Source organism: Dama dama, chromosome 14 (genome assembly GCF_033118175.1).
Source record: "Dama dama isolate Ldn47 chromosome 14, ASM3311817v1, whole genome shotgun sequence".
NCBI lineage: Eukaryota > Metazoa > Chordata > Mammalia > Artiodactyla > Cervidae > Dama > Dama dama.
The window spans coordinates 67,288,552-67,302,660 of record NC_083694.1 but is presented as its reverse complement, the minus strand read 5'-3'; the positions used below and the strand labels follow the sequence as shown (position 1 = coordinate 67,302,660).

The following is a 14,109-nucleotide window of genomic DNA, read 5'->3' as shown; positions in this document are numbered from 1 at the left end:
AAAACTAAGATCATGGCATCTGCTCATATCACTTCATGGCAAATAGATGGGGAAACAATGCAAACAGTGACAGACTTTATTTTCTTGGGTTCCAATATCACTGCAAATGGTGACTGCAGCCTGAAATTGAAGGATGCTTGCTCTTTGGAAGAAAAACTATGACCTACCTAGACAGCATGTTGAAAAGCAGACACATTACTTTGCCAACAAACGTTCGTCTAGTCAAAGCTATGGTTTTTCCAGTAGTCATGTATGGATGTGAGAGTTGGACCATAAAAAGTGCTGAGTGTCAAAAAATTGATGCTTTTGAACTGTGGTGTTGGAGGAGACTCTTTATTTATTTATTTATTTATTTTAATTGGAGGCTAATTACTTTACAATACTGTAGTGGTTTTTACAGTACATTGACATGAGTCAGCCATGGGTGTTCATGTGTTCCCTTGGACGGCACAGAGATCAAACCAGTCAATGCTATAGGAAATCAGCCCTGAATATTCATTGGAATGCTGAAGCTCCAATACTTTGGCCACCTGATGCAAAGAGCTGACTCATTGGAAGAGACCCTGATCCTGGGAAAGATTAAGGACAAGAAGAAAGGGGTGACAGAGGATGAGGTGGTTGGATGGCATCACTAATGGACATGAGTTTGAGCAAGCTCCAGGAGATGGACAGAGAAGCCTGGTGTGTTGCATTCCATGGGGTTGCAAAGAGTCAGACACGACTTAGCTACTGAACAACAACAAAATAAACTATACTCACATATTTGAGTCAAATTATTCTGTAATTTGCCATATGTTAATAAATTCTGGGATTTAATTTGTTTTCTCAAGCGTAGAGGTGTGTGTGTGTTTTTTTTTTTTTTTTTTTTTGTCTTTTAAAAAAATTTCTTTTAACTTCTGGGTACTTCATTTCTAGTTAAGAAGCCTACTCACTCAGTTGTTTAAAGCTTTTTGGTGTATTTGCAATACACAGTTAATTTTATTGCAATACACAGTTAAGCTACAAGGTTTACTTTTTCTTTTACTACAAACAATAATGTATGATTTCAAAGGCAAATTATGCCCTTTGGGATGTATTCCTTTTTGAGTTCTAGCTATGACTTTCTGCCACTTGTTGTGAAATTGATATTTATTAAATTGTCTATTAGCTCTTCCCCATATACAGGTTTTGAGTTTTAGAAAATCAAATTTTAGATTTTTACTTTCTAAGTCTTATGGTTGTGTGTGTGTGCATGCTAAGTCAGTTTAGTTGTGTCCAACTCTTTGCAACCCTGTGGACTGTAGCCTGCCAGGCTCCTCTACCCATGGGATTCTCCAGGCAAGAATACTGGAATGGTTTCCATGCCCCACTCCAGGGTATCTTCCCAACCCAGAGATAGAACCCACATCCCGTGTGTCTCCATGTGAATATGCTTTGCAGGCATATTCTTTGCTGCTGAGCCACTGGGGAAGCCCCTTATAGTTAAAGTAATTGACGGTTAACAGTTATTTGGCATACCATAGATGACTTTATTTTTCTGGGCTCCAAAATCACTGCAGATGGTGATTACAGTCATGAAATTAAAAGATGCATACTCCTTGGAAGGAAAGTTATGACCAACCTAGACAGCATATTAAAAAGCAGAGACATTACTTTGTCAACAAAGGTCTGTCTAGTTAAGGCTATGGTTTTTCCAGTGGTCATGTATGGATGTGAGAGTTGGACTATAAAGAAAACTGAGCACCGAAGAATTGATGGTTTTGAACTGTGGTGTTGGAGAAGACTCTTGAGAGTCCCTTGGACTGCAAGGAGATCCAACCAGTCCATCCTAAAGGAGATCAGTCCTGGGTGTTCATTTGTAGGACTGATTTTGAAGCTGAAACTCCAATACTTTGGCCACCTGATGCAAAGAGCTGACTCATTGGAAAAGACTCTGATGCTGGGAATGATTGAGGGCGTGAGAAGGGGACGACAGAGGATGAGGTGGTTGGTTGGCATCACCAACTCAATGGACATGGGTTTGGGTGGACTCCGGGAGTTGGTGATGGACAGGGAGGCCTGGTGTGCTGCGGTTCATGGGTTCGCAAAGAGTCAGACATGACTGAGCGACTGAACTGAACTGAACTGAAGATGCCACTTCATAAGAATCATTGTGAATTTGCTTACACCACCAAACAACACTTGTCTCATCCTAGTCCCCGAATAATTTATCTTAAATGACTGATGCCTCAAGTGTTAGGGCTTTACGTGTTTACTGAACCATTTGGTCTATCAGTCTGTTCATCATTCTTCAGAGAATTTTGAGTTGGGCTCATAATCTATTCTTTACTAGAGAAGGATTGTAGCGTACTTTGGTACTAAGAAAATGTGAGAGATGAGTTATAATCTAAAATGAAGAGTTTCAAAGCATACCCTTATTTCACAGAGATTAGTATTTTTTAAAAGGCTCAGAGTAAATGAAATCAAATCATCTAAATCAAAGCATCATGGGGTATTATTAACTATGTCTGTAATGGCTGTGAAAATGTTATACCCCCATCTTCCTCCTCTTTATAAAATGTGGAATGTGTATAAGAATAGAGATATTAAAAAAAAAAAAGAATAGAGATATTTACCAAACTCTTTTGAGTTATAAGGTAAGTAAAAGTCTGGGTTAAAGTATAGGAGAAATTGTGGAAAGATGAATAAGTTAGCGATAGGGAGAGTTAGGAACTTTATGCTCCCCTCCCCCAATTTCCTCCCCTCCACTTTTTTTTTTAAAGCAGAACTTTGAAAAACAAAAATTAGTAATTTAAGGAAGCAGAATCTGGAGGTAGTCTGTATGAAATTTGATGTCTGTAGAGATCAGAGTTATGGGGTAGAGAAAAGAAAGAAATGGCTGCCTTCATATCTTGAAGAGGTTTATAGGTTTTCAGTTAAACTTACAGTTACAACTTTTTTCTTAAGGTTATCTTTAAAATATTTCATTTTGCATTTTTAAATTTAACTGAACAACAGAATAGAAGTCTAAATGTATTTTTCCTTACAGATCAGTGCTAACATCTTCCGAACTCTTCCTCCAAGTGATAATCCGGATTTTGATCCAGAAGAGGATGAACCCACACTTGAGGCCTCTTGGCCTCACATACAAGTATGGAACATAATTTTATGTTGACAATTTTTACATTTATGCTGTTCTTCTGAAATCATGGAACTCTGTTTTAGATTTGAGTGTCTATTTAAAGTACTAGATTTTTAATACATTTTGTTAACATTTCCTTTTCCGAAAGTACTGCTTTTCATTTTTTTTTTTTACTGTAAATTACACTTAACATTTACCTTTTAAACTGTTTTAAAGTATATTCCATAGCATTAAATACATTCATAATGCTATGCAGTTATCACTGTTATCTAGTGTAATAGCCACTTTTTCATTACCTTTTCATCATTCACAGTCTTTTCATCACCCCATATGGAAACACCCTTGTCATTAACAGTCAGTTCCCATTCTTTACCCACTCCCTACCTCCCAGCCACTGGCAGCTATTAATCTACTCTCTGTGTCTGTGGATTTGCCTATCCTGGATATTTAATATATATGGACTCATAATATGTGACCTTATATGCTTAACATAATATTTTCAGGGTTCATCAATATTGTACCATGTATCAATATGTCATTACTTTTAATAGCTGAATAATATTCCATTGTGTGGACATACCACATTTATCCATTAATCAATAGATGAACAGTTAGGTGGTTTCTACTTTTTGGCTGTTGTGACTTAGAACTGGTATGAATGTGTAAGTTTTTGTTTAATGTGTTTCCTATAAGTTTTGACATGTTGTGTTTTTATTTTCATTCATTTCAAAATGTTTTCTATTTCCTCTGTGACTTATTTGGCCCATTAGTTATTTAGGAATGTGTTTAGTTTCTGGGCTTCCCTTGTGGCTCAGCTTGTAAAGAGTCTTCCTGCAAGGCAGGAGACCTGGGTTCCATCCCTTGATTGGGAAGATCCCTTGGAGAAGGGAAGGCTACCTACTCCAGTATTCTGGCCTGGAGAATTCCATGGACTGTCGTCCATTGGGTCGCAAAGAGTCAGGTACGACTGACTTCCCTAGTAGCTCAGCTGGTAAAGAATCTGCCTGCAGTGCAGGAGACCCTGGTTCAGTTCCTGGGTCAGGAAGATCCACTGGAGAAGGGATAGGCTACCCACTCCAGTATTCTTGGGCTTCCTTGATGGCTCAGCTGGTAAAGAGTCCCCCTGCCATGCCAGAGACCTGGGTTTGATACCTGGGTTAGGAAGATCCCCTAGAGAAGGGAAAAGCTACCCACTCTAGTATTCTGGCCTGGAGAATTCCATGAACTGTATAGTCCAAGGGGTCACAAAGAGTCGGACATGACTGAGCGACTTTCACCTTAATTTCTACATATTTGTGGCTCCTGTATTTCTTTCTGTTATTGATTTATAATTTTATTCCATTGTGGTTGGTGAATATACTTTGAAATTTTCAATCCTTTTAAATGTATTGGGCCTAGCATATAGTTTATCATGGAGAATGTTTCATGTGTGCTTGAGAAGAATGTGTATACTATTGTTATTGGATGGAGTGTTGTGTTGAAATCTCTTAGATCTAGTTGGTTGTTTAAGTTTTCAATTTCCTTGTTGATCTTCTGTCTAGTTCTCTCCACTATTGGAAATGAAATATTGAAATTTCCTACTGTTACAGTTGAATTGTCTGTTTCTCTCTTCTGTTACGTCAGTTTTTGATTCATGTATTTTGGGGTCTTATAAATTATGTTTATAATCATTTTATAGTTTTTGTGTTAAAATTCATTTTGTCTGATATAGTATTCTGCAATCTGTATTTAAATACTATATTTATATACATACTATATAAATTTATATATATATAAATACTACATAAATTTATAGCCACTATATAAATACTATATTTATATAGTATTTTACAGCCACTGTCTAACTCTCTTTTGGTTACTGTTTGCATGATATATCTTTTCTGTACATTTACTTCTTATCTATTTGTTTCTTTTAATCTAAATTGTGTCTCTTGGGAATTCTTTGTTGGTCCAATGGTTAGGACTTTTCAGTTTCACTGCTGAGGGCCTAGCTTCAATCCATGGTCAGGGAACAAAGATCCTGCAAGCCACACAGTGTGGCTAAGTAAATAGTGTCTCTTGTAAACAGCATGTGGTTGAAACCTGTGGTTTTTTTTAATCAGTTCTGACAGTCTCTGCTTTTGATTGATGTTTAATCCATTTATATTTAACATAATTGCTGGCAAGGTAGAACTTAACGTTCGTTTGCTGTTTCAGCCTTCCCTGGTCGCTCAGTGGTAAAGAATCAGCCTGCAATACAGGAGATGTGGGTTCTATCCTTGGGTTGGAAAGAACCCCTGGAGAAGGAAATGGCAACCCATTCCATTATTCTTGCCTGGGAAATCCTATGGACAGAGGGGCCTGGCAGGCTCCATGGGGTCACAGAGTCGAACACAATCTAGCGACTAAACAACATTTTGCTGTTCTATGTCTTATGTCTTTCTCATTCTTCTACCCCTCCATTATTGGCTTTTGTATTAAATAACGGATTTTCTGGAGTACCATTTTAATTCCCTTGTTTCTTTAACTATACTTTTTTGAGATATTTTCTTAGTACTTACCCTAGGGATTACACTTTAAAACGAACTAGTTTGGTTGAATAGTAGTAGCATACAAAACTTTGGTCCAGTATACCTCCATTCCCTCCCCCTTCTTCTGTGCTGGTATTGTCATACAAATTGGATCTTTATGCAGGCATTTTATTGAGCTTTGCAGATATTGCATTTTTTTACAAATTGAAGGTTTGTGGCAACCTTGTGTCAAGCATGTCTACCAGCACCATTTTCTTACTTCATGTCTCAGGGTGACATTTTGATAATTCTTGTAATATTTCCAGCCTTTACATTGTTATATTTTTATGATGATCTGTGATCAATGATCTTTGATGTTATTATTGCAAAAGGATTACAACCTGCTGAAGACTCAGATGATGGCTAGCATTTTTAGCAATAAAGTATATTTAAATTAAGGCATGTACATTGTTTTTATAAAACATAATGTGATTGCATATTTAATAGACTGTAATATAAACATAACTTTTATATACATTGGGAAACCAGAAAAATTCATATGACTGCTTTAGTGCAAAATTCACTTTATTATGGTGGCCTGGAACCAAACCTACAATATCTCCGAAGTATGCCTGTACATTGTACATCCATCAACCCAGTTTTGTAATTATTGCTTTATGTGGTTGTCTTGTAAAACAAAATGAAAGAGTTATAAATAAAAGTACATTTACATTCTTTGATACTTACCTATGTAGTTACCTTTACCCATGCTCTTTCTTTCTTCCTATGAATTCAAGTTACATATGGTGTCCTTTCGGCTCAGCCTGAAGGATTCCCTTTAATATTTCTTGTAAGGCAGGTCTATTAATCTGGGAATATCTTAATTTTTCCTTCATTTTTGAAGGACAGTTTGGCTGAATATAGAATTCTTGGCTAACTGCCTTTTCCCCTCAACACTTTAAAGGTGTCCTACCATTGATCCTCAGGTATCTTATGGTTTTCTGTCCAAGTCAGTTATTAATCTTATTGGGATCTGATGTATGTGATACATTATCCCTTGCTGCTTTGAAAATTTTCCGTTTGTCTTTAACTTTTGTCAGTTTGATTATGATATCTCTAGATATGGATCTCTCTGACTTGATTGTAGTTGGAGCGCCACTGAGCCCCAGTTGAGTTCATTGTATAAATTAATACTTTTCATCAAATTTGAATTGTTTTTAGCCATTTCTTCAACTATTATTTCTTCCTCCTTCTCCTTTCCTGAGACTCCCATTATGTGTAGTATGTTGGTGTGATTGATGGTTTCCCACAGGTCTTTGAAACTCTGTTCATTTTGTGTTCAGTCTTTCTTTTCGCACTTCAAACTAGATAATCTCTATTGACCTGTCTCTCTGCCAGCTCAGTGTTTTTCATTGGTTTTTTGTGTGTGTGTGTGGGAAAGCAACTTTACTGAAGTCCTCACTCTGCCATTGCAGAAGTCCTCTCTGAAGCACATCTTTTTAGTTGAGACTGAGGGAAGGGATAGTCTTCCTGCCTTAATGCCATTGTGTGACAACTCACTCCTCATAATTATTGGAAAACTGCTAATAAAAACTTACTATTTAAGTAGGACCAATTCTTCCATTAAACCCTCTTCAGCTAATTGTTTCTAGCCCTAACTTCTTTATTCAAACATTCCCCTCAAATACGTGGCTTTAATAAAAGGTCATCTAAGGTTCACTCAGTTAACTGAATAACATTGGCGCTACCACACTTAATACTTAAATAACTAGGGCTCTTTAGATAAGATTCAGAGCAGAACATATTGTAACTCTTATGCTGTATTTAAGAACTGTTACAAAGGTTCCATTATAGCTATGAAATATACTTATGTGTGTTTAGGGTTTCTTCTGCATGGGTGTGTGTGTGTGTGTGTGTGCGCACGCTCAGTTGCTCAGTCATGTCCAACTCTTTGCAACCCCATGGACTGTAGCCCCCCAGGCTTCTTTGTCCGTGGAATTTTTTGGCAAGAACACTGGAGTGGGTTGCCGTTTCCTTCTCTAGGGGATCTTCCCAACCCAGGGATCAAATCCATGTCTCCTGCATTGGCAGGTGGATTCTTTACCCACTGTGCTGCCTGGGAAGCCCTTACAGAGTTTCTTTGCACATGTTCTTATATGGCTAGTCTTTATGATTATTGGCTTTTTTATTGTATACATTAGGTTTTATTTTTGTTCTCCAGATTGTCTAATTAAAATGCTCTGAGAAGACCCATATTATGCCTTCAGGTTACAGATATTTTCTTTTAAAATAAGCAAAGCTCTGAGGGAGAAAGTAAAAGGAACTCTTGCCTAATGCTTCAACTATAATGACTTTAATATTTTTTATTGGGGTATAGTTGATTTACAATATTGTATTAGTTCCAGGTGTATAAATAGTGATTTGGTATTTTTATAAATTATACTCCATTTGTAGTTGTAAAATATTGGCTATATTTCCTGTGCTATATAATATATTCTTGTAGCTTATTTACATTATAAATAGTTGTTTGTACCTTGTAATCCCCTACCCCTTTCTTACCTCTTCCTACTTTCCTGTCCCTAGTGTAACCACCCGTTTGTTCTTTATATCTGTGAGTCTGCTGCTTTTTTGTTACATTTTTTAGATTTCATGCTTAATTGATACCATATTTGTCTTTCTCTCACTTACTTCACTTAGCATAATACCCTCCAGTTTCATCCATGTTGTTGCAAATGGCAAAATTTCATTCTTTTTATAGCTGAGTAGTATTCCCTTGTGTATATATATATATACTGTATCTTTTTTATTTGTTGATCTGTTGATGGATACTTAGGTTGCTTCCATATCTTGCCTATTTTAAAACTGCTGCTGTGAATACTGGGATGCATGTATCTTTTCTAATTAGTGTTTTTGTTTTCTTTGGATATATGCCTAGGGGTGAAATTGCTGGGTCTTATGGTAATTCTGTTTTTAGTGTTTTGAGGAACCTCTGTATTATTCTGCACAGTGACTTCATCAGTTTACATTTCCACCAGTAGTGCACAAGTCTTCCTTTTTTTTCCCATATCCTCACCAACATTTGTTGTTTGTGGTCTTTTTGATGATAGCCATTCTGAAAGGATGATTTGTGTATTTTTAAGATAGTGACCTAAAATCTGCAGGCAAGCACAATGAAATGTTGTTCTAGAGAATTGAATGTATTTGCCTACATACGACCAATAATATTGGTTTATCAGATGGCTTGCTGATCGTGCTTAGCTAATTAAATTATGTATGTCTGTGTGTGTATGCTCAGTCGTGTCCAACTCTTTGCAACCCCATGGACTATAGCCCGCCAGTCTCCTCTGTCCATGGGATTTTTCAGACAAGAATACTGGAGCGGGCTGTGTAATAACACTATAAAAAGTAGATATTTTTCATATTTTATGGATAAGCTTGAGATTAAGCTAAAATAGACTCAGAATCCTGCCCAAGATTATACAAAAAGTAAGTGGTAGGATAAGGTTTATAGTGAAATATTGCTCCAGTGTCTTTGTCCTACATTATTAAAAGCTTTACTGCCTCCCCTAGAGTCCATCTACGGTCCAAGACAGACATATACAAATTCCTATGAAGTTTTAATTCATACCTTTTTAGCTTCATTTAACACCAATAAATAAGGTCTCCCACTAGCTGTCACTTTTTTTTTTAGCCCTCATAAATGACTTTTTAAAGGTATAATTATACAGGTACAGATGTGCCTTAGTTAAATGGTACAGAAATTTATATATACAATTCTAACAAGATATAAGAAAATTATTATTACAAAGTATGGTGAAGTGGAAATGATTCTGGTGACAGACATCTACTCACATCTCAGTTTCAATAACTTTCCTATGGAAATGATCTTAATTAAGCTGCTAAATTTCTCTGCATCCTCCTTTACAAAGCTGGCATAAAACAGGGTTGTATAAAAATTGAATGTGATAACACGTGCACAAAACATAGCACAATTTTTTTTTAACTCTAGTATCTGGTTTCTTTGCATTCCCCCCATTTTTAAAAAGATACACTTTTGATATTAAGAAAGAAGTATATATATCAGTTCAGTTCAGTTGCTCAGTTGTGTACAACTCTTTGAGACCCCATGAACCACAGTACGCCAGGCCTCCCTATCTGTCACCAACTCCTGGGTCCACCCAAACCCATGTCCATTGTGTCAGTGATGCCATCCAACCATCTCATCCTCTGTTGTCTCCTCCTCCTCCTGCCCTCAATCTTTTCCAGCTAATGGTTGCCTTTATGCTGATACCTTTAAGAAATACCTTTGGTGCCTTCTTTTGTAGCTAGTTTATTGATTCTCTAGAATGAACAATATTGAAATTAGTAAGTAGTCTTTTCTTCCTCCACTTCCTGCCTCTCTAGCTCTAGTGTAAAGCAATACACTTTTACTCTCACAGTAAATACCTATATGCCCATCACTTGTCATTAGTTCTACAGCAAATATATTTAATATTTACTGTTAATCCTTATGAAAAATTTCTCTGATCATTTCTTGGTAATTTGAAGCTCATTCTTTAGTAGAAGGTCTCATGTGAACATTACTTCCTGAGTTCTTGCATGTTTCGTAGCAGTTTGTCTGTAGCCTTCACATTTAAAGATCAGCTTGAATTGGTATAAAATCCTTGGTTCAGCTTCTTTCCTTAATTTCTTTAAGTACCTTAAATATTCCGTTCTCTTCTGATTTCAGTCTGATTTGTTTTTTCTTTTCATATTCTTAGTGGTTTTGCTTGGATGCCCAAAAGATATTTTTCCTTTAATGGCCAATTGCTTTTATTGAGCTATATGTAAGTGTTGACTTTTCTACATCAGTTTTCCCAGTTGAATGGTGTTCTTTCACTGTAAAAAACCCACTTTTATTTCTGAAACATTTTCTTCAGTAATACTTTTTAGTATTTATTTCATTCTACCATGTTTTTCTTCTTCTTTCTGCTGTTCATGTTGATTCTGTCCTTCTGTCTCTATATCTTACTTTCCCTTGAAATCTTGTTTTTCTCATCTCTTTCTTCGTTTTGTTGAATCGTTTTTAATTTCTCTTTTTTTTTTTACTCTTTCATTTTTCCATTATTCTAGTTGAAAGGCAGACTGACAGAATGAATATTTAGTTTTTCCAGTTTCAGTAGTAGAGACATACAGGGGGAAGGGAATGGGTGTTATATTGGCTTATCTATAATGCCTGCCACAGGCTTGAACCATTGGAGGCAAGAGTCCATCCTGAATAAAATGAAAAATGATAGCTTTGTTAATGACAATAGGATAGATAACATCAACTATTTTCTACATAGTTCCTGGGAGATAGAGAAGAACCTTGCTTTATATATGGGTACACAGTGTTGCTTCAGATTATACTGTTTGGTTTGGGGAAGGTTGGGGTTTTTCTGGCCCCATCATGTGGCTTGCATGTGGCTCTTAGTTCCTCCTAGGCCTTTGTCGGTGAAAGCACAAAGTCCTAACCACCGGACCACCAGGGAATTCCCCCAGATTGTATTGTTGATTTTTATTTTGGAAGGACTTGAATTTTTTAGTGACATTTCATTTTATATCTTATTATAAAAGACAAGAGAAAGAAATTTATATTCTAAACTGTTTGGGACATTTTAAAGCAATAGTGTGCTTCCTTATTTATTTGATTTGTCTAGCACCTATACGGAGAAGGAAATGGCAACCCACTCCAGTATTCTTTCTTGGAGAATTCCATGGACAGAGGAGCCTGGTGGGCTGCTGTCCATGGGGTCACATAGAGTTGGACACGACAAGCGACTTAGCATGCATGCATGCATTAGAGAAGGAAATGGCAACCCACTCCAGTATTCTTGCTTGGAGAATTCTGTGGACAGAGGAGCCTGGTGGGCTGCTGTCCATGGGGTCGCACAGAGTTGGACACGACTGAAACGACTTAGCATGCGTGCATGCATTGGAGAAGGAAATGGTAACCTACTTCAGTGTTCTTGCCTGGAGAATCCCAGGGACAGAGGAACCTGGTGGACTGCTGTCTATGGGGTCGAACAGAGTTGGACATGACTGAAGCGACTTAGCAGCAGCTGCAGCAGCACTTATACATCCAAATAGAATGAAAGAGGAATCCTAGGATTAGTGTAAATTGATAAAACTTTTATCAGCACAATAGAGCTTATGGAATAGAAAATCTGAAGTGGTAAACTACTTTTTAGTAGCACTGCACACAGTTCATCTGAAATTTATGCCACGGTTTGTGTAAAATTAGCAATACTAAGTGTAATAATACAGAGATTTTAAAAGCACAAAATTCTTATTAGCTGGTAAGTTGTACATGTTTTTAATCACATGTAGTTGGATAATCTCAAAAGAATCTCCTCAGTCTTTGAATTTTGAAAAATAGTTTTTCCATTAAGATATTTGTATATGCTCTTGAGCATTAACAGTAAAAATTCAGCCATACATACAGTGTGCTTTCTGTTTTTCACTGGTATGATTTGAAATTTCACTTAAATTTGCTGAAACTAGTAGTTCTTAAATTTTAGGGGATGGTGAGTAACTTTCAAAATATGATTTTTTAAAAATGGGTTTTCTCTGAGACAAATTCACAGAGACACACAAGAAATATTATACATCCATCATCTTCTGATTAAAGGCTCTGGTCTGTATATATGTGTTTATAGTTTAAAATATTTCTCGTAATTAAATTTGGTATACAATTTTTAAATCTGGCAGTCAGATGGCCTGCTAAATATGAAGTGAACTGATTGATAGGATTTGTTATTATTTAGTCATCATATTTTCTTTACAGTAAAATGTTGACGCTGTTCTGATGAATGAAATTATAGTGTAGCACTTAGGAAATTTGCTAATTAAAATTTCTGTCCTGGTTGTTAATACTATTTGAATCAATTTACCTGAAATTTTTTGTTTTGTACTAAGTTTGCATTTTATTAATACATTTAGCTTATTGGATCTTTGCTGCTAGAAAATAACTTGGTAGGGTGAAAAATAACATTAAATTTAGTTAATGAGAGGAATAATTTCAGATAATTTCAAAACCTTTCAAAATTTTGTTTCTTCAACCTTTTCATGAATTTTCTTAAAATGTGCTAATTTATAGTTTCTTTTTACTTTTTTTTCACATGGTAATGGAAATACTAATGAACAATGGAATAAAGAAACACAGAAGAAAAGAACAAAAGAAAGGCCATTTCAGTACTAGGGGATTGATGGATTGGTCATTATCTTTTAATTTACTAAATATTATATGATAATTATTAATATAAAAGTTCTGTTATTTTAAAATTTTCTTTCCTAAATATTATTGCTTTATATTTATTGAAGACCAAAAAGATAGTAATTTTCTATGTACCTCCTTTTAGATAATTAGAGAAGCATGACTGTTCTACTAGCCTGGAATACCAGCAGGTTATGTCGTATTTTTGTTTTCTTTTATCAATTCTCTTTTTGGCACAGATAATTAAGATGCAATTATGGGATGCAAGGATTCTTCAATATCTGCAAATCAATCAATGTAATACACCACATTAACAAATTGAAAAATAAAAACCATATGATTATCTCAATAGATGCAGAGAAAGCCTTTGACAAAATTCAGCATCCATTTATGATAAAAATCCTCCAGAAAGCAGGAATAGAGGGACATACCTCAACATAATAAAATCTATATATGACAAACCCACAGCAAACATTATCCTCAATGGTGAAAAATTGAAAGCATTTCCCCTAAAGTCAGGAATAAGACAAGGGTGCCCACTCTCACCACTACTATTCAACATAGTTTTGGAAGTTTTGGCCACAGCAATCAGAGCAGAAAAAGAAGTAAAAGGAATCCAGATTGGAAAAGAAGAAGTAAAACTCTCACTGTTTGCAGATGACATGATCCTCTACATAGAAAACCCTAAAGACTCCACCAGAAAATTACTACAGCTAATCAATGAATATAGTAAAGTTGCAGGATATAAAATCAACACACACACAAAAAATAAAATAACACACAGAAATCCCTTGCATTCCTATTCACTAACAATGAGAAAACAGAAAGAAAAATTAAGGAAACAATTCCATTCACCATTGCAACGAGAAGAATAAAATACTTAGGAGTATATCTACCTAAAGAAACAAAAGACCTATATATAGAAAACTATAAAACACTGGTGAAAGAAATCAAAGAGGACACAAATAGATGGAGAAATACACTGTGTTCATGGATTGGAAGAATCAATATAGTGAAAATGAGTATACTACCCAAAGCAATCTATATATTCAGTGCAATCCCTATCAAGCTCCCAACAGTATTTTTCAGAGAACTAGAACAAATAATTTCACAATTTGTATGGGAAAAAACCTCAAATAGCCAAAGCAATCTTGAGAAAGAAAAATGGAACTGGAGGAATCAACCTGCCTGACTTCAGTCTCTACTACAAAGCCACAGTCATCAAGACAGTATCGTACTGGCACAAAGACAGAAATACAGATCCATGGAACAAAATAGAAAGCCCA

At 35.8% G+C, this 14,109-nt stretch overlaps 1 protein-coding gene across 1 annotated transcript in view; it reads left to right on the top strand.

Annotated features, from left to right (window-relative positions):
* The window catches only part of PPP2R5A (protein phosphatase 2 regulatory subunit B'alpha), a 62,499-nt gene that overhangs the window by 26,203 nt on the left and 22,187 nt on the right, over positions 1-14,109 (top strand). The window contains exon 3 of the mRNA XM_061160999.1: positions 3,008-3,109. Coding sequence (XP_061016982.1) covers positions 3,008-3,109 — 102 coding nt within the window. The remainder of the gene's footprint in view (positions 1-3,007; positions 3,110-14,109) is intronic.